This window comes from Pezoporus wallicus, unplaced genomic scaffold (genome assembly GCF_028554395.1).
Source record: "Pezoporus wallicus isolate ANWC-B61680 ecotype Strahan unplaced genomic scaffold, APGP_CSIRO_Pwel_v1 scaffold_3294, whole genome shotgun sequence".
Lineage (NCBI taxonomy): Eukaryota > Metazoa > Chordata > Aves > Psittaciformes > Psittacidae > Pezoporus > Pezoporus wallicus.
In genome coordinates this window covers 8,818,725-8,843,483 of record NW_026635478.1, presented here as the reverse complement: position 1 = coordinate 8,843,483, position 24,759 = coordinate 8,818,725, and the positions used below count along the sequence as shown (strand labels likewise).

Here is a 24,759-nt window from a genome sequence, read left to right as displayed (position 1 = left end):
AATGTATTTGTACAGCAGTAGTACTTCAGTAGTACTTGTAGGTCATACCACACTACTCTTGCTGTTATTCTGTGCCTCATAATAAGCTTGTTTGAAACAAGAGTATGGACGATTTGCCAGAGTAAAATTGGTTTGATGCTAAATTCAGTGATGCTAACCCAGCAAATGAGAATTTGGCCCATATTAGCTTTTATTTTCTTCAAAAGGGAAGGACTTTGAAAAGAGCCTGTGGATTTACGGGACTGTTGTTACTATAGCTCACTAATGATAATTACTGTGGAATTTCCTGTTTGAGGAAATCCAACTATGAGTCCATAAACATGTGTGAAAGCAATGGAGAGGAAAAACAAAATCTGACCAACTCTTCAGTCCCTTAAATCTTTCTTTCAATTTGCAGCTTTTCTTCAGTGTTCCATTCTGTTTTGTAGCAATGAAAAGCTCTGACACATTGTCTGAATGGAGAAAGTACTATAGAAACTAAACCAGAAACAAGCAGTTCTTTTTTATTGATGTATATGATTTTTTTTTTTACTCTCAGTGGTGTAACAGGAATTTTCCTTGCCTTTTAAATTAATCTTTTTGCTTTATTATCCAAGGGTAGTACCGCACTGACACTTTAGAATTGGAAATGCATTGAAAGAATACTGGAGGTTCCACTAAATTTATGTATTTATATTGCATTCATTATAATGAATACGTTGCATGCATCATAAATAGACACAATGCCCCATATTAAGTCATTTTGCAATGGGGGCTCTCATTTGCAACTTTCTCTAAAGCAAATTGTAACAATAGTGAGTTATGTTCCTTAAGTATACCTGTATATAAATTACAGATTTAGAGATGACAAATAGCATACACTTGGTTCTGGTTTATATGAAATGAAAGGCTAGAACATATACACATGGCAGAATCAAAATGGGTACACTCTCCTATATAGTACTCTCTTATTTTGAACAATAACAACAAAATGGTTGCATGACTTACTAAGCTTAGTAGGGTGAGATGTCACAGCCTTACTCAAAACCATAACCTTGCTGTCTGTGTTGATCTTTCCTCCAGTTTGCACAAGGTCAGTTGATCTCAGTGCTGAGTCTTACCGTAGAGACCCACCATGCAAACCTACTGCACCTTGAAAGAAAACAGAAGTGATCTTTTACCAAATAAAAAGCTGCAGCCTGATGTTGTTTCACTAATTTATCAGTAAAACTTGCTTTCTGTGACCAAAGTCTAGTCTATACTTAGCTTTACATCCTACCTACAGAATACTGACCATCTACCAGAGCTGTTAAAATGAAACAAGCAGTATACACCTTGCACAGGCATTCTACTGACAGGAGATGATGAACATTTGAGTTAGAACCAAAGTCTTCCAGTGATTATCCTTCAGTTCTTACAGTCATCACTGCTCTGATTTGAATTTTGCTGCTTGTAAGACCTCAGTGACTAGAAGCTCCCTTCTTCCAATTGTCTTATCCCTTTTACAAACTGAGTTTAGTGTCACAGGCCAGGGTCCCTGTAAAGCCATCTCTAAACAACCTGTTTTTTCAGACAGGCAAAGGGAGACAGAGAGGCTAAGGTACAATAGGGGAGAGTTTCATGCTATCTGAAAGATATGGAAGTATGGTGGTCTAGCCAAAAACCTGGACTTGCTTTCCTCCACTCCCATTTGTGTACTGATCTAAGGAATTAAATGTCACTCTCAGCAAGGACATCATCATGGTTGCCTCAATCTGGAAAAAAAGCAGCCTGAAGTCCTGTATCAATTGGGAGCTAATTAAAGAAGTAGGAAAGCAAATGGAAAGAGATCTTTTCTAAGACCAAAGTAATGCTAGAGAAAAAGGTCTCTGAGCATCCTGGTTTCAGCTGAGATAGAGTTAATTTGCTTCCTAGTAGCTGGTACAGTGCTGTGTTTTGGCTTTATTCCGAGAGCAGTGCTGACAACACACTGACGTTTTAGTTGTTGCTCAGTAGCACTTCCCCTGATAAAGGACTTTTTCAGTCTCATGCTCTGCCAGTGAGGAGGGGCACAAGAAGCCAGGAGGAAGCAGAGACAGGACAACTGACCCAAACCAGCCAAAGGTGTATTCCATACCACAACACATCATGCCCAGTATACAAACTGGGGTAAAGAAGAAAGAAGTAGGGGGCATTTATGGTGATGGTGTTTGTCTTCCCTAGTAACCCTCACGTGTGATGGAGCTCTGCCTTCCTGGACATAGCTGCCTGCCTATGGGATGTGATGAATGAATTCCATGTTTTGCTTTTCTTGTGCCTTTGGCTTTTGCTTTACCTGTTAAACTGTGTTTATCTCAAACCATGAGTTTTCTCACTCTTAAACCTTCTGATTTTCTACTCAGTCCCAAAGGGGGGAGTCAGCAAGCAGCTGTTCAATGCTTATTTGTCAGCTGGGGGTTAAACCACTACAATGGGTTCTGTGAGATAAACTTAGCACTTTATTCACCCATGAGCTTCACTTCTACAAAATCTCATTTTGGGGTGGCAGTTGGCTGCAATTGGAGATGAACAAAATTATTATGCTTTAAAATAATAAGATTTATTCTAAATCCATTGACTGGACATGTCCATAAAGAGGAAAGTAGAAGCAGTGTTCTTTTTGGGTTGCAGGCAAAATATTAATACAATAAAAATATAAATAAATGCATTTGAAACAGACAAAAAGTATATGCAAAGCAATGCCAGGGCATTCAGGTTGCTTACATAAAATCTCAAAGGCATGTAACCTGGGAACTAGGCAGTCTGAACATGCGGTTTTGCAGAAGAAACCTGTGAGGCAGGCTTTGAGGTAAAAAAAAAAAGATACAACATTTGGCTTTTTTGGCCTCAGCGGTTAGTCTAAAATCAATCACAGGCATTCTGTGCCTTAATTTCAGGTCAGACCTAGTGGCCACAGCAGCCCAGGAAAGACACTGGAAAGTCTAGAGACTTTCATCTGGGACTTGTACTTGGTGAGAAAATGGACTGATCCAAGCAGTTACAGGTTCTTTTATCTGACCTCATTAGTACACAAAGCTTTAGAACAAATGCTGAAGGAAAAACTAATTAAAGATGAGGAGGTGTGTGAAACTAGTTGAAACGCAGCAGGACTTCACCAAAGACAGAACATACCAGACTAAGCCAGTATCTTTGTCTGATAAATCATTTTCTCAAACAATGAAAATACAGTAGATCAAATCTATCTGGACTTCAATAAAACATTTGAGAGGATGCCATGCGAGAAAATATTAATTAAGATGGAGAGATGCAGATGAATGTAAGAAATGAAAACTAAGGACAATAGCGTGAGCTGAAAGGGAAATTCTAGATGGAAGGAGGTTACTAATGCAATTTCATAGGGACTGATCTCAGAACTAATCTTAGTTAAAATTTTATTAGTGACCTTGGCACAAAAAACATGAGTGTGCTAATGAAATTTGCTGATGACATAAACCTAAGACCTGCTGTTACAACAGAAAAAGATTGGAATACCCTGTGGAAAGAACTGGATGAGTCTGCGGACAGCAGAAAGAGAAATGACATGCAATTTAATAGCAGAAAACGAAGTTGTGCACTTAGCAGAAATTCCTATTAATTTTAATACAGTGGGGTGAAGAGGAGGCTTCTCCAGGTGGACAGAAAAAAAGAGAACATATTGCATGAACTAATCCCTCAGTAGCAGGAGTGTGTCCACAGTAAGCCATTTTGTGTTTGGAAAAGGCAGTAGCAGGCACACTCCATGCAGCCAAAGCATGGTCATACCGGGTCAGACCCCACATCCTATAGTTCCCCTTTCTGACAGTGGTCACCAGTCAAAGCTAGGGAAGGTGAGTCTGGCAGGATTTTCCCAGAGCAGTGGAAGCATCCGGCAATGTGTGACTCAGTGAAGCAGTGTGCTTGTGCCTCTAATTGTTTTTTCCCCTACGAGTGATTTATCTCCGCTTATTTCCCACTCTTTTACTGGCAATGACAATTTTGTAGTGGGAGTTCGAGGGAGCATAAAGAAAATGGCACAATCCCAGTGAAACTGTGGGACAAAAGATCAACCTGGAGACTTTTGCTATGACGACGTACTTTGGATCTCTCCTAACTGCATGGAGACATGGGTAGACCTAGAAGAGCTACTGGTGTCACACACATGTAAAAAAGGTACATTAAAAGGGTAAATATCAGTCCTTTTTACACAGACTGGAAAATTACACTGGGAAAATGGAGCAATACCACCAAATACTTGCAGACAGGAGCCCACCAGCACGCATGTGCCTCTTCGCTACATCACCGAAATGAATTACAAAGGGTGGGGTCCCCCTCAAGAGACATGTCGACATGTCCATTCCGCCCCGCTGTAGTCAGATGGCAGCGCTAGAAAACTTGGTAACTGATTCACTTCCCCCCTAAACAACAAAAGGGCAGTAAAAAGAAATGAACCTCCACATTTTGCCTTCGCATCATTTTTGTTTCCCCACTTCAGTCACCCCGCAGAGCTGCGGGGCGGCCAGGGGGCCCTGGGACGGACCCCGCCGCCCCAGCCCCAGATCCCCCGGACGGCTCTCGCCTCCTCCTGCCTAAAACAATCCGCGGGAAACGAAACCGAAAGGTCGGGGGCGTGCTCCGTCTCCCACGGCCGGCGGCATTTGCTCTAAGAGCTGCGCTCGGACCGGGTGGAGAGAGCCCCTCTGCGTCTGCCCCGCGGAGCCCCTTCAGGTCCCTACGCCATTTCCACTCGGTCAGCGGGGTCGGCTACAGAGGGAGCCGGGTACAGGGGGGGCCGGGTACAGCGGGGAGCCGGTACAGGGCGGCTCAGCAGCCAACCCCGCTGCCGCCTCCCTCCTCCGTCCGCCCGCCCGTCCGCAGGTGAGGCCTGCCTCGGGGCGGTGCTGCCGCTGCCCGGCCCCCTCGCCTCGGCCTGGAGAAGCACCTGTGGTGTCTGCGAGTCCCCGCCACGGCAAGGTACGTGAGGCTGGTGCGGTCTGCCCCGGCTGCCCTCCGAGGGCAGGCTCTTCCTTTCCCTGGGGTCCCGCTCCGCCCCGGCTCCTTATCTTCGGGGCCCGCGGCGGTCTCCTCTAGGTGAGGCTGGGCTTCCAGGGGAGAGGTGCGTGAGCAACTTGCTGTCGGGAAAGAGCTTGAGGGAGGCGGGCAGCGCGGCCCGGGGCTGGGCTCGGGTTCCCTGTGGGAAGGAACGTGGTGGTCTTGCAGGGAACGCTTCGGAGGTGTATATAGAAATACATAGGTGTGTGACAAACCAAGCTGCCTTTGTGCTTCCCGTTATAGCAACCTGTTGTGCTGCCCTTTGGATGAAAGGCAAAGCAACCAGTTGGGTGGGCTGGAATTAATTATGCCTGCCTCCCTCAAATTTTGCTCCATCTGGTAGTGGTGTACCAAGCTCAATCCACAGAGGGTGCCTGCAGCCTTTTAGTACATCCTTTCTGCTGGACACCTGTATTTTTACTGTTTCCCACAATAACATGACTCAAAGGCCTTAATAAGAGACAGGTTTATACTGTAGCAGGTATTATATGAGGCTGCTATTTCACACTGGTGCTTACACCTCAGTCTGAGAACTGAGTTTTGTGGCTGTTTGCACAAGGATATGACTCATCTGAATAGGATTCTGTGTATTAAGAACATGTGAAATAGTTTGATGGGTCTGATAGTAAGTGAATGTGCACTCTTGTGGCCATTCCCATGGAATTAATGGGAGAACTTCATATTACAAAAAGTTTCTGCATATCCATACCGAAGAATTGGAGCTTGCATGAATGCCAAACTTCACAAGACAGAAAATGGGGTTGAAGATTACAGTAAGCAATATGTTGTCTGGATGTGGTACAAGTTGTGCATGTTGAGATTCAACGCTATAACTACAACCCATAAAATATCTTTTGAAGAATATCTCTATCTGTATATTGGTATGCTCTTAGGGTTTTCTTTTCTCCTCTTTCTTACCAGTCATTTGAAAATGAATTCCTCCCCACTACCCCCCTTCCCGTTGTAGTAGGTGGATGTAGTTCATTTTTCAGCGTTCTTTCTCTACGTGTTCAGTTATATATTTGGCATATAGTTAAAATCTGTATCAGGATTCACATACAGAAATGGCTGGATTCATGTTGTATATGAAACTTCTGTTCTGACCTTTTCAGATGTCTGAGTGATGACCTTGGTATTCTGTAGTTTTCCAGGCAGAAGGTGGCACAAAGTTTAGTTAAGGCTGACTTAACTCCTGGGGAGGCTGTGGTAGGCTGAGAGTTTAAACTGGAACCGGTTCCTCTGGTCTGCTGCCATTAGCATTCCTGCAATTCCTTCCATCCAGCCCCCCTTCCAAGACCACCAAAAGGCTGAAACCCTTCAGGGCAGACATATCAGCTAAGCCTCTCTTCCTGCACTTGCAGGGCAGGTAAGCAGCTCCCCTGAAATCTAAGGAAATGGCCCATTCCCAGTTAGATGCCTTTTCCTGTCCCACAAGGGTAACTGAGTACACAGCCAGGACTTTCCTGTCTTGATGCTGTATGTTGTACTGATGGCCTTTGCTTGGGTTTTGGCATTTTTTCCTTTTTAGCACAGATAACCTGTAAGCCTGTTATTCAGTCTTTGAGCTGAATAATTGCTCAACTTCTTTTCATCCAGTCTTTTACTTCTGCAAGTCCAACCTAGGTGGCTGGATGGAGGAGTAAAGCTCCTCATGGAGCAGTACTCGGGGCCATTGAAGGTAGGAGTCTTGCTTCTGTCACCAAAGCATCTTCCAAGGAGGAGTGCCACATGCTTTGGGGAGGTGTTTTGGCACCTCAGTGTGATTTTTGCCATTGATGTGTTATGGACCTTTAGTATGCTGCCTAAAAGAGCATGCCATTTTAGCTTGAAATCTGACAGTTTGCTGAGAGGTCTCTCAATAGATAAAAGTCAGTGATGTTTCTGAAATTAGGTTTTAAAGTTGCTTTTATGCAAGTTGCTTATTCTGGTGCCTTCAGGAAAAAATAGGGAGTGTTCTAGGTGGAGCTAACTTTAATAAGTGAAACTGAACTTTCTGTGTGGTTTTCTTCATTGTTAGAGCAGGAATTCAGAAAGTAAATAAACATGGGGAGATGTAAGCTTTATTTTTGAAATTCTTTTGGGTTGAATAAATGTTTTATGATAGTACTGCTGGGTAAATGTGTAAATAGTATTTTTTTGTAACCCCCTATGAACTCAAGAATATAGCCATAAAGTCACTGTGTGACTGAGTTGAGCAAGTGTTCTACTTGCATATGTGGGTGTTGTTTTTTATCGGTTTTAAATTTAACAGATATTTTTCAGATAAATTGTTCAGAGTCAAAATAGTCCTTGATGTGAAGGGTTTGTGCATAACATAGCAGTGTTTATTCTGTGCTGACTGGATTGGTTTAATTTTGGAATTCAGATACAATGGAACAGTTATTGTTTAATAGGCATTTTGTTATTGAAACAATAACTCCCATTTTATTTAAAATTGATCTTTTAAAATTAAAAATCACAGTTTGTTTTGTTTTTGTTTTTTTTTAATGGGACTTACCCTAGTGTCATAATATTCTGTTCAGTATTGCAGATGATAAAAAGCACAGTCCTTGATCTTGCTGTGCCTAGGGATATAGGATGCATCTCTGAGAGGTGGAAATTAGGGAATCCAGGCAGGATGCTGCTCTGGAATGGATTGAGCAGCCAAAGCCATCTGGGCATGACTCTCCAAGAGAATTTTAGTAGCTCTTGCTTCTCACCACACCCACAGCTGGGTTTTCAGATTTCTTGCCAGCCTCCACACCAACACAACCCACTGCCAGGCAACTGACTGTGGGAGCCATGTATGACCTGCTTTTGAGTTACAGAGGCTGGAGTCACACATGTGGACCCCCTTTGCATTTGAAGAAAACATAAGTTATATTTGTATCTGGCAGCTTTCCTGAACATCCACCACTTCAACTCAGCTGAGCTGTGGAAAAGAAACAGCTATTTCATATCCAGGAATGAAGAGATCTGGTTAGGATTTTTATTATAGAAAGAAAAAAACAAAACAAAAATAAACAGCCCCAAAACAAAGCCACCAACAAAACAACCCACACATAGTTGTTCATGAAAAAATGGGCTATGTGAACAGTATCAAAATCAGTGATGCTTAAGATTGCAAAGGAATGAAAGCACAGAGTAATTATGAAAGTATTGCCAAAAGACCTTTATTTTAGCAACACTGCTGGATGTTACTATAATAAGGCACAAATTCTGTTGTATGTATACACTGTTTAAGCCTGACATCTTAAAAACTGACAACTTGGTGCCTTTTCAAGGAGAAAATTATCAAAAAGCTTTCCTTGCATCAAATTAGAGACTGGTAGTTACTATTACCAGTATACTAAAGAGTGTCTTGGCTAAACCATCAAATTTTCCCTGACCTTAACTAAAATAAGCTCTATTGTTATAAAATATAAGGTATTTTTAAAAGAGAACAAAATATAATTTATTTATAATATCTGGTATAAGAAACAAGAACATTTGAGGCAGGAAAAACTAAAGAAGAAGTAAGTATTTCTTCCTTGCTTGTAGTGGAAGTCTTTGTTCATACTTACTGAATCTTTCAATCTCTATTATGGAGTTCATTTTATATGATAGTGATGCAGTCCATATTCTTTGAGAGCTTTTTAACTGTTCTTGCTCACTCTGTCTTTTGGAAGCATAATCTTTGATCTATGATGACAATCATTTTCATGGCATGTACAGACAGTGACTGCAAATGGGGAATAAGTAGCATGAGCTGATGAACATGAAGAAATAACAGTCCTCTACCCACACAAGTACTGGGTGTGATGGATCAAATCATGCATTTGTAAGAAATTTTGAATCCTGTGAGTGCTGCCATTAGCTACAGCTGAGGCTGCAGGTGCTGCTGAGAACCAAGGACTCAATGTCCAATGCCAGGTACTCAGCATTGAATTCCAGGTATTATTTGTGTTTTTCTGTAGACTGGTGACTATATTTAGTTTTCTTCTGTTCTCTAACCCATTCTTTATGTCAAGCTAGACTCCATATTCTTAGTTCTTTTAAGGGCAAAACATCTCTCTCTCCCTCTGTCTCTCTCTGGTTTAGGGCAATACCAAATATATATATGTACTCCTCTAAGCTATTTTTTTCAAGCTAAAAGCTTGAAAAAATATTCCAAAAGTAAGTGTTATATTTCTGTTTTCACCATTCAGGGAATATGGCAGGTCTGTCAGTCTAGGGGAGCAAGCTTCTCCCTGGGAGTATTGCTCTGTTCAGATTATATGTTGTCTCTTGGCAAACTCATAGGTAGCTTTCAAATCACCCAAGATAAAAGTTTTGTTTAATGACTTACAAAGTATCTTGTTGGAAATTGTTGACAGAAATAGAAATGTTTTGAAGATCATCCGTGTTAGCTCCAAGACCACTCTTTCTCCTCTTCGCTGCGTGCAAGCTTTGCAGCTATGACTACATCTACTATGTTACTTAACAAGAGGGAAAGACAATCATCATGGTAGAAATTAATGGTGTTTTTTCAGATCATGCTATCCTGTGCAGAAGCTGCTGTAGGAATTACGTGGAAATAAAAAATACTGTTTTAGCCTGTAAATAAAAAATATATCTTTGCACACATATAATGTGACCTAAATTGAGGGTTGAGGCAAACTCATCTCTGGCATTCCTAAAGGTTTGCTTGCTAGGATTAGGAAGCACATTGATATGCTTTTAACAAGCTCTGTGGGTTCAGATCCATAAATAAACTTTTAATTAAAAAACCCCACAAACCTGACATGGTAGTATTGTAAGATATCATATTGGCACCAGCCGTCATCAAGGCTGAATCTCAAAATTAGCCATACTGACTTCTATGCTTTGATGTGATAACTGATAGCAATTGTAGGTTGCTATTTCTGAGGCCAAACAATGTAAGAGGATGTAACAGCTGATGTGCTAATAGGAAAAAAAAAATGTTGAGGCAGAACAATCTTGGGTTTCATTTCAGGCTACATTAGTTGGCACAGATTTTCTGCTTATTATGCTCAGTTGGGACTCATTCAACTTCTTTTTATCTCATCTCTTCTCTCTTATCTTGTTCAAATCCCATTTCTTTCACTCAGCCTTCTCAGTAACCCTTCCTGAACTTACTCACGTGATTCACACTGAATCTTACTCACATGCTGCTTTTGAGGTTGGGAAGTGTCCAGCCCACAAATGAAGTTGTGAAGATCTGAGAATAGGCTCTCAGACTTGGAAGTTTCAGGTAATACCAACTAGGCTATGATAACAATCCAGCCCAGAGTAAAGAAGATCCCTAGCAGTGTAACTTAATTGCCCTTCAGTAATGTCTGCCTTCAGGGCTTTTTCTTTGATTTGTTAATTCTGAAAGTATCTTTTATACTTTTTTACATGAATATATTCTGGGAATGTATCTTTTGGCTGTAAATTCTTAGCAAAGACTACAGCTGACATTGTGTGCTGTGCAATGCGCTGTTTTTCTAACTTCGAAATTAAGCCTTTTGAAAAGACTTTGGGATTCCTTTTCTGTGTAGCTTACAAAACCATCAAGGAATACACTGCCATGATGCTGCAGGATTGTGGTGATAAAGCTGAACACGAGCTTCAAGAAGATTTACCAGACGTTAGGTGTTCTGTAACATACGGCGACAGCATAGCACAATGAAGATAACATGTAACAAGCTATAACATGTACCAAGTTTCTGTACATAGACGCTTTAGAACAATCTAAAACAATTTAAACGAAACCTTAAACTCCCTGCAGAATGCTTACGCATTTGTGTGCCCTCATGGTAGCCTTCGGTGGAGATTTTGATGGCCACCCCAGGTTTGCACCAATGAGCATGGGGAACTTGGGCTAGGTGCAAAAAGGCATGCCCAGGGAAAAGTTGCAAGGTCGTTTACAGGGAAATAGCTTTGTGTTTTGTTTGTTTTGTTGTTTGTTTTTTTTTTACCTAGTCTCCAATGAAGAATCTAGTGTGAAGTGTCCCTGCCCATAGCAGGGGCGTTGGAACTAGATGATCTTAAGGTCCTTTCCAATCCAAACCATTCTATAATAATATTTTCCTGATATCATATAACTGACACTATTCCAGTTTTGTCTGATATTGCTCTCTCAAACCTCTGTTGCTTTATGCACACATGCACGTCTACTAAAAATTTTCCACAGAGAATGCCTAGCAGCAAAAAGGCTATAGAACTGCCTCAGTATGAACATTAAAGAAAACCTGTTCTGTGTAATTCGTTAGACCACTTAAAATCAGGTCTCTAATGTGCACACTCAAAAACCAGTGTATTGGCTACTACATCCTGAAATACTTCGTGGTATCTTTTATCACATATCTAAGAGCTAGAGAAGATTGTGAATCTAAAGCTAGTGAATTCATTCTTATTTTGAAGAAGGCATTGAATTATTACAGGAGCCTGAATAACCTACAAACAAGAAATTGGAAAACTAAGGTGTTTCCATTCACAGACTTTCCACATCCATCTTTACTGTTATAATTCAGTATTTTAATCTAGCATGTGAGGCAGAAAAAAACACATAAATTATTTTGCTTGGTATATACATAATCTTTCATGTGTTTACACATACTAAATATATAAATTAATTCAAACAATTAAAATTCAATAGTGTTATGTACTTTCTCTAAATCTCACTCTCCTTTCTCTTCTGATTGGTGTTACTAATGAAAGTCTGTAGTGTCATGGGAACTTCCACTTTTGGAAGCTGTTCTAAGCTTGAGAAGCCACTTGCTTGAAGCTTGAGGCTGAAATTCAGAAGTTCGTTATGTTCTCTATGAAGCTGGCCTTGAACAAACCCTAGGCACTAAGGGCTGATCTCTGCAGCTACAGAAAATACTGATGCTCCTAGCAGCACATTTATATCTAGCTTCAATATGTGGTACGTAGAAACTGTGGTTTCCTGCTGAAGCTGGGTGCTGTGGGAGAGACTTGCCACAGATAGTGGATAATTCTTGAATTCCTCAGAAGGGAGTTTTTAGTAGAAGAGGTGATTCTATGCTTGGGTGGAAAATACCTAAAAATGTAGGAGTGAGATCCAACTCAGTCAAGGTCAGTGTGTGTTACAAGTTCAATATGAATTATGGTGGTGATTTCCTTGGACACAGAATCTCACTTTGTTTGCGCATGAATGCCATTAAAGCTTTTGTGTGAAACTCTGAAGCCAGAAATAACCAGTTCCTGAAGGTGTAGTATCATCTTCACTGCTCTGTGAAGCAGGTCTTGTTTATTTGGCAATGGTTTTCTGATCTTGCCTAATGGTAGGAAAATTCTTTTGAGACAGTATTCAGACAACAGAATAAGTTGTGGTTATGTTGGCAGCTTTGTCTCTGCACCTGGACTTATCCATACTGTTTTGCTTGACAGAAACATTAAGCAGACTTGGCAAACTCACAGTTGTAACCTTACCTGTGCAGTCAGAAGCCTACAAGTCAGGTTAAAAGATACGTTATTAAGACTTGCAAAGGAAAATACTGCAGGAAAAATGAAGAGTTAAAAAAAGACCTTATTTTGTGCTTGATTCATCAGTTGTCTTTACAGGTAGAGCTTGTACTACTGTAGACTGGTGTCATACAAAAGCAAGTGATATTATAGTGCTCTCTTATAAATCTTCAGTTTAGTTCTGGGTATGGTGGCCTCATTGTTTACTCTAACCTGGTGACAGCCCATGAATAGATATATAATGATTTGCTGCAGTTAAAATAGAAGGAAGGATGACACTGTTATGAACCTGAAAACTAGTAATTTTTAAATAATTAGTTGTAATTAGTTTCGCATATTGCATTTCTTGGTTCCTCTGAGAGCTGATAACTTTTCTCATCCCTTGGGGTTTTTATTGCTTAAAAAAGGCTTTTCTCCATTCTGAAAAGATCCAAGCAAAGAAACTGGTTATTTACTGAAAAGTCTGTGGAGATATCCAAATATAGAGTGGTACCAACTAGGATCCATTAAAAGTACCTACTAAAAGAAATAAATTGTAAGCTGGGGAAAAAGAAATCCTTAATTTGTTATAGTTATTTCTGCTCTTAATTGTACAAACAGTAGATTCAACTTGTTTTGTTTTAAAATGACATAGAAACTTCATTTTAATTATAAGATGTCTTTGAATGGTTAAAAGAGCTTATTTTTCCAGCCATGAACCTAGTAGGGCACAGTTATTAGAAATCAGATTAATATAAATTCACCTTTCAGTTTCTTTTTATTTCTTCTCTCTTGTTTCTTTCCCAGCAGCCAGGAAGTGTCAGTGAATTGGCTCTAGAGCCAAATGATCCTTATTTGCCCTTGAGATAGCTTAATGAGGATTTTAAAGTCAGATGGTGAGAAAAATTTATACTAATGTTTAAGAAACCTCATGAAAGCCTACAGAAACCTGACTATATCTATGAGAAAGGAAAGAGGGGGATAATTAGAAGTCATATACCAAAGACTGGACACAAAAGCTGTATACTACACTCCTGGATGGCACTTTTCCACTGAAGCTCATAAAGAGCTCTGCTATGATACACTCCTCCTTGAGGAGTCCCACTTATTTTTGCCATGTATCTATCAGGTGGGTGCAGGATGGGTTACAAGTTGAAGGTTTTGGTTCCAGCAGCTCTAGTGGGTGAAAGTGGAACCAGATTTCATTGTAATCTTCCTACCCATGAAGGTACTGTGAAGCAAAATACATCTCAACGTGAGGTAAGAGTGGCAAGATCTGATTAGGTCAAGAGTGGCAGAGTTGCTTGCTGATTAATCAAGCAGATAAGGCTTCTTTGAGGCATTGATTCATAAAAACCTTGAACACTTAATTAATTTCAGCTGGACTTCTGTTGAGCATGTATGTGAGCTGGTGCTTTATGGCAGTCCCAGATGTTTTCCTCAGTCTAGGCCTAACAGAGCTGTATATCCATTTTATGTTGAGGCATGGCGAATGGCTTAAAGGAGTGTGTTCTTAATATACAAATAAATGTGAAGAAAAGGATAAAAAAATGTGTTTGGAAGGAGGCAAAATATGCTGTCAAGTGCTTTGTTGCATTGATGGGATTCTCAAAGTGTGCAAGGTTGGATTTTCTTGGTTTGTTTTCAGTTTTGTTGTTTGGGGTTTTGTGTATGTGTGCTATATAGTCTTAATTGACCCTCTGAAAGAGTGGGTCAATTCTTCAGCCGGGCTCTGGATTCTTTCCAGGGTGTTGTGGTTTAAGCCCAGCTAGTAACTCAGACCCACACAGCCACTCACTCACTCACTTCCTCCCACTCCCTTAGAAGCATTGAAGCTGCTTCTAGCTTAGTAATACTCATTTTGACTATTTCATGTGGCATTTATTGATTATGCCAAGCAGCTAAGACAAAGACAGCACGTATATTAATCAGCCTAAAGAAACAATGTTTTTCTTGCCAACCATGTGGGTAAAGAAAGTGTCTTTACTAGCTTTTATGCAGTGGTAAGCTGTGTCGACATCCTTGGAAAGGGTATAAATGTTGTTCAAATAAAAACAGGCATTTATTTAAAATGCTAGATTTCAGATTGTGGCAGTTAGAAGAGGTCTTACCTGACAATCTTTTTTACTTATGATTATTGCATTAATGAGTAATTTGTATGTTCTTCTCTCCTATATGGCTTTGCTGTTTTCCACAGTCAACTTATGGTATCTTTGTCCTCTTGTGTGTTTCTCAAACTCTACTTTCTCGTGTTTATATACTACTTATTAAATATTTATTAAACATATCAAAGGAAATGTTTTTGGAAGGTGAATAATGATAAGTGGCTGGGTGCACAGGCTGCTCTTTCAGGCCTCCTAAAGGGCTTGAGTGCTGGAAAACCTACTAGTTGTGGGGTTTTTTTAACCCTGCTGCATTCTTTGATTTAATAAAAAATGTTCTTTCTCTCAACGCCTTACTTGAATTCAGACCTTCATTCTGGTAATACTTTAACAACACTGTAGACTGTAGCAGCACCAAAGACAACTTCAACATGTAAATAATATAAAATTTCTGTATGTTTTCCATTTTTGTGATGTGCTGACAGAGAAGAATAATGAAAAACAGTGTGGGCTTGTCAGATGTTAGCATAGATTTAAGTAAGTGCATATACAACTGATCCACTCATATCTTTAGATTTGTGTAGTCATTAGCATAGGTATGTTTGAAAGTTCCAAAAGATCTGCATACCAGTGCTGTACCTCTGTAGAGCCTTCTTGTCGTGTTTCATGGAGATTAATGGGCTAATATGTGTCATTCCTGCAATATGTTACCAGTGTTAGATTTCTTACAAGGGAAATAGGATTTATTGTTTTCCAGATGTTAGAAACTTTGATTCTTTCCTGAGATAATTTATGCCTGTTTGGAGGTGCAGTTAAAGAGAGAAAGGTAATAAATCAGGTGAAATGACAGCAAGTAATTTTACACAACAGTAAGGATTTGGCAAGATTTCTTTTGAAGCTGACTTTTGTTAAACTATGGAAAAGGTCTGACAGCAGAATCCAGTTAATGATAAGTTAGTATTTTGGCTACCATGCTACTGCTATTGCTTTATTTCTTTTTTTACAATGTTTTACCTGAGAGCTACTCTGTAATGTGCATGAATATAGACAAATACCTTTGAATAAGGTGATGAAGTCATCAGGGTAGAAGTCTTTATGCTGGGACAATGGTTCCACATTCATTATTGCCAAACATACGTACAAGCAGATCAGCCAGCAGCAAAAGTTTGATCCAGATCACGCAGTAATGCACAATCCCATATCTGTCAATTTATCTCAAAATATCTCAAGGCAGCAAAAAAGCATAAATCCTTGTTTATGTCAGCTTCTGGAGGACAGGAGATACTTGATGTCACATAAATCTTTCTGACAAAAAAGTTAACCTGCCAAAATTGTTTGAACAAATTTGAATTCAGAGTTTATGCTGTGTCATTTCTTTTTCATGTGACCTCATTGTTTCTGATCCAGTGCAGGGGACTTGAAAGTCACACTTAATATATCATTGAACCATGACACAAGACACTTCTCATACAGATTTTAGCTAGTTGTTTAGGCGCTAATCTTCTGTATGCCATACCAGGTAAGAGAATTACACCTTTAAAAGACACATGCATAGCGAACACAGGACAGGAAGCCTTTTAGCCATGTTTCAAGCTTTTAAGTTTACCATCAGGCTTAGGTAATTTTTTTTCTTTTTCCCCAACCTTTACAAGTTAGTATGGAAAGATCTGCTTCTTCCTTCCTTTTCCTTTTCTGTTGTTTCCTCTAGTTCCCATTTCTTCATAGGCTTGGCTGAAAAATTCATTATTTTATTCTGTAGTTTTGTACATACAAGAATTCTTTGTCTTCTTCCACAAACATCACCTATCACCGAATTTTGCCCACAAACCCCAGCAAAATGAAGTGTGTATGAGTTGCTAGTGAGTTTTAGTTTTGGTTGCAAGATGAGTGAGAAAGATTTGAACATTGTCTTTGCAATTCTAACAGCAAGAAAACAGTTGAAGCTTTTGAAATGTAAAATTGTTTTGCAATTTTTCTTCAGTTGTAATTCCAAAGCATCTATAGAAATCTGTTGTGGGGCATGATTTTAAAAACTGAGGTTCTGAGGATGGGATGTGGTGATGTGAATAGAGGAGAAATTTGAGGTGGACTGAATATGGAAGGAAGCTGGTTTTAAGGTTAAATTTGAAACGGTTATAGTTGCTGTTTGGTTGTTTTGCTGGTATCAAACATATGAACTGTTCTGGGCCCTCCTAAGCCTTTTGGCACAAGCAGATCAATGACCAGGTTCTCATCTGAAACACTTACTAGTCTGCTTGTAGTAAAACACTACCAGGCTTTATAGTACTAAATTTCCTGCCTTGCATGGTAAGTTATGGTAACTTGCAAAATAGTCATGTAGAAAATATTTAATCCTAATACTGGTGAATTAATGGAAAAATAATTGTTTTGGACAGCCCAAAGCCTAACTGTTTCTTCAGTGCACTGATTAAGAAACAGTCCAGTGCAAATGGAGAAATAGTGGAACAATAGGTGCTGTTATCATCATTTAACTTGATTTTGAATTGAGATTTATAGCTTAACATGGTCTGTATGTTCACCATATAAAATGGCTTTTGGAACTTGTCCCCTGTGCTTTACAGTACTACTTAATTTTGTGCAGTTCAGAGGTGGGAGAGGTGATCTTAAGCCTCAGTATTGCTACATCTTGACAAGACCTGAAAACATTGTCCTGTGTTGCATAAATGTAAGAAGAATATTAATTTATTTTAAAAGCCCTAATTTATTCCACCCAGAGGAATCTCCAGTGAATAATTATGCAATTAAAAAACCCTCTTTTTATCATAATACACCAACCCTTTGTCCAGTAACTTGTCAGATTAATTTAATTAAAAACCGCAGTCTTAAAAATATACTTGTCTGCAATTGAAAGTGTGTAATCCCTTGGGATGGAAGTGCTAGTTAAAGATGAGTTCAGCCCAACATAATTCTGCCACATTAGTGTGTATTACAGTATATTAATTTAGAGAGCAAGTTCCATACATGACTGATCATTAATGTTTATTATGGTTACATTATAGCAATCTTTGCTTAGTCAATAAACATTTACACTGAACCAAAAAATGGTGTAGTGTGTCATACTGCAGCCACTTATCCATGTTTGGATAATTTTGTCCTAATGATGCATCAAACATACATGGCTTTCTGTTAATTGGTTATACATTAGACACTTTATTTTTCCATGTGCATTCACTGTGCCAGATGAACCAGTGGATGTGATAAGAAAGTAATTTCCACTGTTTCAGTCAACAAAAGAGCATTCCAAAACCTCTTTGCTAGAATGGGTAGAAATAATCCCTTTACTTCAGTGCTTTCAGAACTGTAAATGGCTGGTACATGGAGATATTTATATGCAGTAGGGAAACAATCTTTATTTCACTCTGACATGCTTAATTCTTCCCATAAATAGATTTTTGACTCCTTTTAGCAGAGAAGGTATGGCAGGGTGCAGGGAAAAGACTGTGTTTACGTATTTTGTGGTTAATGAAATGATAGGGTCACCAATTTCCCAGCAGAGGAGGAAAACTAGAGACGGGCAGTCTGGTAGAACTTGTGGGTTCAAAGTATAACCTGTTCTGTTTACCTACCTGCTCCTGTCCTGCGACTGAGTTGATCACAAGCATGATAGAGGCAGGCACATTGCAGTAGACTTTGAGATTGGGCATAGTATATAACTGTGGGAAAATGTTTTATTAGGCAGCCTGCAGTCAAGAGATAGCACTCAGAGGAAAGACAGGAATGGATGGAGTTGGATTTATACCTCCCACAGTAGTTGTTCATTGCCCAGGACAACCTGTAAATGACATCCTAGACCACAACACAGGCTCTGCCACAGGAAGGGTGGTGTTGCACTATACTAGGCAGTAACACTGTACTTTTATATCTTTTTATCACTCCAGCATCCATATTATTTTAAATAATCATGTTCTAAATTTTATTATACATGAATGTGTAAAACCAACCACAGTGAATATCGTTTTCTCCCCAGGCTGTCTCTGAGGGGAAAAATAACTGTCCAGTCACAAATTTCTCGTTTCAGAAGTGTGCTACACAGTGTTTACCATCCTCCCTGCTGAGAATTCACTTTCCTACACAATGTAGCAAACATTGTTTTGTTTATTTTATATACAACAAATATTGGCCTTAAATGAATGCGGTGCTGGTTAAATGTTACTCAGTTTATGGCATCAGAAACTAAAGTCTTTATTTAAAAGTCTGATTTATTATCAAACCAAGTACAGCATAGCATGTGGGCACTTCCTCCCTTCCCTTCAACATTAATAATATTTTTATTCTGAGGAAGGGGTTAAGAAAATGCTTCAAAATTATATTTATTGTCTTTGATAACAGCACTTATTCTTTCTGTTAAGTTACTGGTCTCTCCTATCTTTGCTGCTATACATCCACATGGTGAACATAGTTTGCTTTGTATTCACGCTGAATTCACGCTGGTAACTCAGTGATGAAATTTGTTTATTGAGGTTGTTGAGCCATCAAGCTTCACCAAACATTATGACAAATGAAAACTGTTGTTTAGAAAATCACAGTTCTAGTTGCCAGTATAATTTTAAATACTGAGGGAATACAAACACACACATTTACTTATTCAGTCATGTTTCATTAGCAGCAAGACAACAGAAAAAATGAGAAAAGAAGAACTTGGTAGAGAGGTAAACAGGAAAATAATGTTAGGGGTTGTGTTTGTGTAATTAAAGAATACTCCTTTAGTATTTGTTCAAGAGTAAATACTGGGGGAGGGAACAAACAAACAAGCAAACCAACCAACCAACCAAACTTGGGCTTCTTTCCAAGTTAGGTTCAGTATATGCCATCACCAAGTAAATGCTGTTGCCTATTTTCCAAGCACCAATTGGATGAGTAGTAGAAAATTGCTTTCAGAGAAATCAGTGCTGTTTGATCGGTGTGTAACTGGGTATTATATTGCACCGAGACTCATGACGGGGAGAGTGTCTTCCTTTCTTTCTAATATTCAAAGCTGTGTCTCAATCTGTTGCAGGAATTAACCTTTGTGTGTGCTGCTTCTCTGATCATTATAGGAAAAGAAGCTCAAAATTCCCCAAACTAGTGTGGTACAGAAAGAATGAAGTTTTTGTTTGGATTCTTTTTAAGGCCATATGCATTTAATTGTTATTTTTACTCTTCAGTTTTAACATAATATTTTTCATTATAGGCTTAAAACTGCCTATATACTGCCTATAACAAAGTTCCTATGTTATTTTTGGGACAGAGTAGTAATGCTACTAGGGTTATGTTGTGTGGAGATGTGTGTTAACCATTATAAAGTCTTTAATGGTTTTGTTAATTGTGAAAGAACAGTGTTGTCAACTTCACATTTAAGAACCCAAGCCATGTTAAAATCAGGTAAATGCTGAACAGTTGCAGGAATATTTCTAATATTTTGCTTTAAATTCTACCATGGCTTTTTGTGTATTAAGTGATCTTAAAATAAATTTATGCAGATGCAGTTAAGAGTAGTGATTATGCTTTTAAAGTGATTGAAATATCCTTACATAGTTGGATAACCTTTTATAAACTTGTATTGAACTTTTCAAAATAGTAGTTTTCTAATTGTAAATTTACCAGTATGTCTGTCAAAATCCTTCTTTCAAAAACATAATAAATTGTTGAATAATTTTTTCATTTGCAAATGATTTTTTTTTAGGGAAAGTTTGGTTAAAAATGTTTTGACATTGCAGAGAAAAGTGGCCAGCTCTAGGAATTTGTGTACATTTATCTTTACTGCACTAAAATCGATGGACTGTATTACAGTAGTAAAATCAATTTGGGATTACAGCCCAAATGGAAAAATTAATAAAATCAAAGCTGTTTAAATTTTCCTGAATTTCATTGTTCAATAACACTTATCTATATTGATGTGTGGAGGTAACACTAGAATATTTGCTTTTCCAGGCTTCACAGTACTTTATTTTGGAAAGGATATTTCAGTTCTGGCAGTCTTGGTGTCTACTTGCTATGCATGGTCCAGCTGATTTTCCTCAACATATTGCCAACAAGGAATGGTAGGTCAAGAAAGAGTATAAAAACGAATTGTGTCAAATACCTGAAAGCAGGTATAGGAAATACACTGAGGAAAAATACTATTTAGTGCAGACAACCTATGGGAAGAAAAGGAGCTTGTTTTGAATGTACTTTTCATGAGTACATTATGCACTCAGCTCATGTGTTGCTGTGGTTATAGATGCCATAGCAAAGTTTCTGCAGTATTATAAATAATAAAATAATCTTCTGAAACCACTTTACCTGGTTTTGTAGACATTACCCCTTAGCAAATACTGCGTTTACACAGAATTCTCATGCTATCAAAATGTGAATTGCAGACTGGTGTTACATGGTGATCTATGTCACATATTTTAAAAGTAACAAAGAATATCAGTGGAGCGCAAGAACACTGTGGGGGATGGAGGGGAAGAGAAGCCACACCATTTAAATTTGAAGAACGTATCTGACAGCTGAGTGAACAAAAAGAATAGGCATCAAAGATCTCTGTGCCTTGACAAATGTTGGAAGGAATCCCTCACCTTTGTTTGGACTATCCATAGATGTGAGTTCATTATCAAATAGTTCTGTGTGCGTGACTGCCCTCATTTTCAATAAAGTAATGCTCTTTTAGGGATGTCAGTAAATAATAACCTTGCCTGTGGAGGGATATAGACTATGGTATTTTGTAAAATACTTCCAAATTTCTATTATTAATAAAACGCTTGTCGTTTGGCTCTTTGAGGCTTTTTTTTTTACTGTCCTTTTGGTGGTGTAAGGTGGGGGAAGGTAGTAAATCTGACAGTTTACTAGAAACAGTGATACGTGGTATGGAACACTATTAAGGAGATTATGTTATCTCCTAGGAACAGAGAATGCTGAGGTCAACGGGAAATCAATTTCCAAGGGTGCTACAATAAATTTGTTTTGTAACTGGAAACTTTCTAATTGCAGCCCCAAGGGAACAGTAAGCTGAAAACCAGGCAGATGGTTTCTTCCCTGTTTCCCTTATTCTTTGATTCCACCTAAATTATTTCTGTCTTCCTAGTAACTTTGTGTGTTAAATGTTTGCAAATGTTTTAACGCTAACATAGTTGCTCTCACTTGTATGGTAACTTTGCTGTACAGAAGCCAGATGTTTTTCAGCAGATTTTCAGAGAGATTTAAATCTGTCCTCTTTAGATTGAGCCACTACTTCTAACTATAGTGGTAGCAATTAGTGTGAAGGAGAAATTGGTTTTCATTCCATGCTATGCAGTAGGACTTTTATCTTTTTTTTTCATTTTTCTTTAGCTGGGGAATCAAGGAGATGGCTTTTTTCCCTGTTCCATCAATTCATCGAGACTTTCACTACTCACATAATCTGAAAAGCATGCCAGTGTCAAAGATATAGCCTAATTTTTATGACTTCTGATTTTATTTATGATTTGCGGTTGAAATTCAATGGCATGGAAAGTCCTGGTGTAAATAGGTATTTTAGAAAGAAGGTAGAGCCCCATTTCCTTATAAGAGCTTTGGGAAATATTTGGTTGGGGTGAAGACTGTGAAGATCAGATATATTGAACATTGGCTTTCTTTGTTCTGAGTTTGGCTGAATGCAGGTAGTAGCCTATGAAAAATAAACTGAAAAATGTAACCGAAAAATAAGTCACAAAGAGTTTATTGTGGTCAGGTTCCAGCTTGAGCATAGAGCAGCTTGAAATACTCAGTGGGGTTGGAGGCTAGGTGGTACGAGTTCAAGTGGGAGATGTAGGCTGAATTTGGACATATGTTCCCCATGGCAGGGGGATTGGAACTGGCTGATCTTTAAGGTCCCTTCCAACCTAGAACCATTCTTTGATTTCTACAAAATATAAACATTTTGTTTAGGAAAAAGCAGGAGGAAATTGTTCAGATAAGATAGAAATAGCTTTTCTTTGCATTTTTTTTAATTTTTTTTTTTTTTGCAGCTGCACCTTGCTTCAAAAACATTTTAAAATTTTATTTATTTGAAGTAGATACTTTTATTTATTTGAAGAAGTGTCAATCTGGCAATTACTAATTTGTCTACAATACCTGTCACAACTTAGTGGCAAAAAAAAACACATGCACTATCATGTTAGTTCCCAATTGTTAATTTTGGAAATATCTAAATACCACTTGTAATAATAATTATGGAATAACAATCACTAAGTTGGAGCTTTTTGCATCGTAATTTAAAAACAACAATGGAATTTCCAGTTTGAATACCTTGTGGTGAAATTAATATGAACTGAGATGCATATTTAGTATACACTAATAATTTTTAACAGTTGGACTTGATGATCATAAAAGTCTTTTCCAGCCTAGTCAATTCTTAATTCGATATCTGTCCCTGAATTACTTTTGCTTTTTTAAGCAAATTGTTGCTTAATGAGAAATTACATAATTTTCTCTTTTGAACTTAAGAGGACTTTTCCTTCTGTGTGTGCTTTTAACTTGAGAGTTTCCTGTAAAAGGATATAGTATTTTCAACAGGAAACAAGTAAGATTGTTATAAAACAGTTGGTGTTTAAAGATTTTTGAAGTGGTAGAGCCATGTCCATATTTTATCTGCAATACAGCAAGTTATGGAAATGCATGGTTGCCTTTGGTGATAATTACTATGAGTATCAGATCTGTGCAAATTTGTGGAAAACTTTCATTAGCCATCACAAACTCTTTTAAATATTATAATGGTTAGTGGGTGCTTATTTTACTGTAGTACTTGGGTGTTTAATCATATACTAGGATGCAAATTTGTTTTGCCTGCGTAAATACCCAAAGGATAGACTGCATTAGCTTGTTTGAGCCTGACTCTACTTCACACACACAGTACCTGTGATTGCTCTAATGACTAATTCCTCCTCAGGAAAATAGGTAAACATATGCTTATAATTAGACAGATATTTACTTGCTTTGTCAATGTACATTTTATTTCTAAAACACTACTTATAGATCCTTTTTCTGGCTAAAAAAAAAGATGGTGTCTAACCTTCAGGCTTGTGGGTCTAGAATAAACCTAGTTAAGCTTTGGGATGTGCAGCATGGGCATCAGCAAGCAGGCAAACTGGTCTTTTTTTTGGTACAAAATAATATCCCAGTTTCAGGGGTTTGAAGGAGAAATAAAAAATCTAACCTCTTGGCAGAAGAGAAGAACATGCTTGTGTATGCCTTTTTGACAACTAAGCCATGAATTTGCTATTTTCTTTTTATTTAATGTATTTAGATGAAAACAAACCGGTATAAGGTAGGGGTGTTAAATTAACATGAAAGTTATAAAAGCTCGATTTCTTTCTTACCTCCACATCTGGGTCTGGGGTTTTAATTTAAGGAAAGCACTCATTTTGCTTTTTGGAGCAGCTGCTTAGGGAAACAGATCTCCTGAATTGTATTCTTCACTTCTGATGCTCACTTTTGAGTGTGTTACTTAGTATTCTGTTTACAAAGCACTCCACAGAGCGTTTGACAAAAAGCAGTGATTACGCACAGGAACTGCTGTTTTTTTCAGGATTTTTTATGTGTTAATGCTCACTTGCAATTTTCATGAAGCACTTTCATGCGAGATGTGGGGTATGGAACATTTCCTGTAATAAAATTTATAACTGCTGCAGAATAAGTGACTTTGGTGTGATGGTATGGAGTATATGCATCTTCTTGATCAGAGAAATAAAACTAAGAAATAATTCTGATTTATTTGTTTCTGGAATTAATCTGCAATTTTGATGTTTATGATTAAAAATGTGTAATATGTAAGTCTAAAATTAAAATAGGTCAATTTTTTGAGTTGTTGTCATGCATAGCTTTTCTTTCTTTGGACCACCATTTTAAAATACTTTTATAATATTCTATGTTGTAAGAAAATGGTGGCCAGATGCTGATGATGTTTCCTCGACAATAATTGGACAGTAAGATTTCTGGGATGTTTTTTTTGTTTTCTTTTTATAACTGTAAAGTGGGTAAAATATGCGACGTTGTGATGACAACTGCTTTTATTTATTTTTGTAGGGCTGACCCAAGGACCTTTTCATCCTGCAAGAATCAGTTAGCAAGTTCTGCATAGTCTTGTTCCTAAGGGGAAACATGTCTGAGATTGACTATGAGAAGTTAGCTGAAATAGGTAAATATTTTTTTATTATACTTCAAATGGCATCTGTGTAGAGTTGCAGGTGATTTAATAGAGGATATTCAGTAAGTGAGAGGCTTC

The 24,759-nt window shown here is 38.3% G+C and overlaps 1 protein-coding gene across 2 annotated transcripts in view; it reads left to right on the top strand.

Annotated features, from left to right (window-relative positions):
• Window positions 1-4,986: 4,986 nt before the first annotated feature.
• ARHGAP8 (Rho GTPase activating protein 8) overlaps window positions 4,987-24,759 on the top strand; it is a 71,312-nt gene continuing 51,539 nt past the window's right edge. The window contains exons 1-2 of one of the 2 annotated variants that reach the window (XM_057427079.1): window positions 4,987-5,064; window positions 24,561-24,672. In XM_057427079.1, the coding sequence (XP_057283062.1) occupies window positions 24,636-24,672 (37 nt within the window). In that variant the 5' untranslated portion in view covers window positions 4,987-5,064; window positions 24,561-24,635. Of the gene's footprint in view, window positions 5,065-23,392; window positions 23,433-24,560; window positions 24,673-24,759 lie in introns of those variants that run through there. The other variant, XM_057427088.1, reaches the window with a different exon arrangement.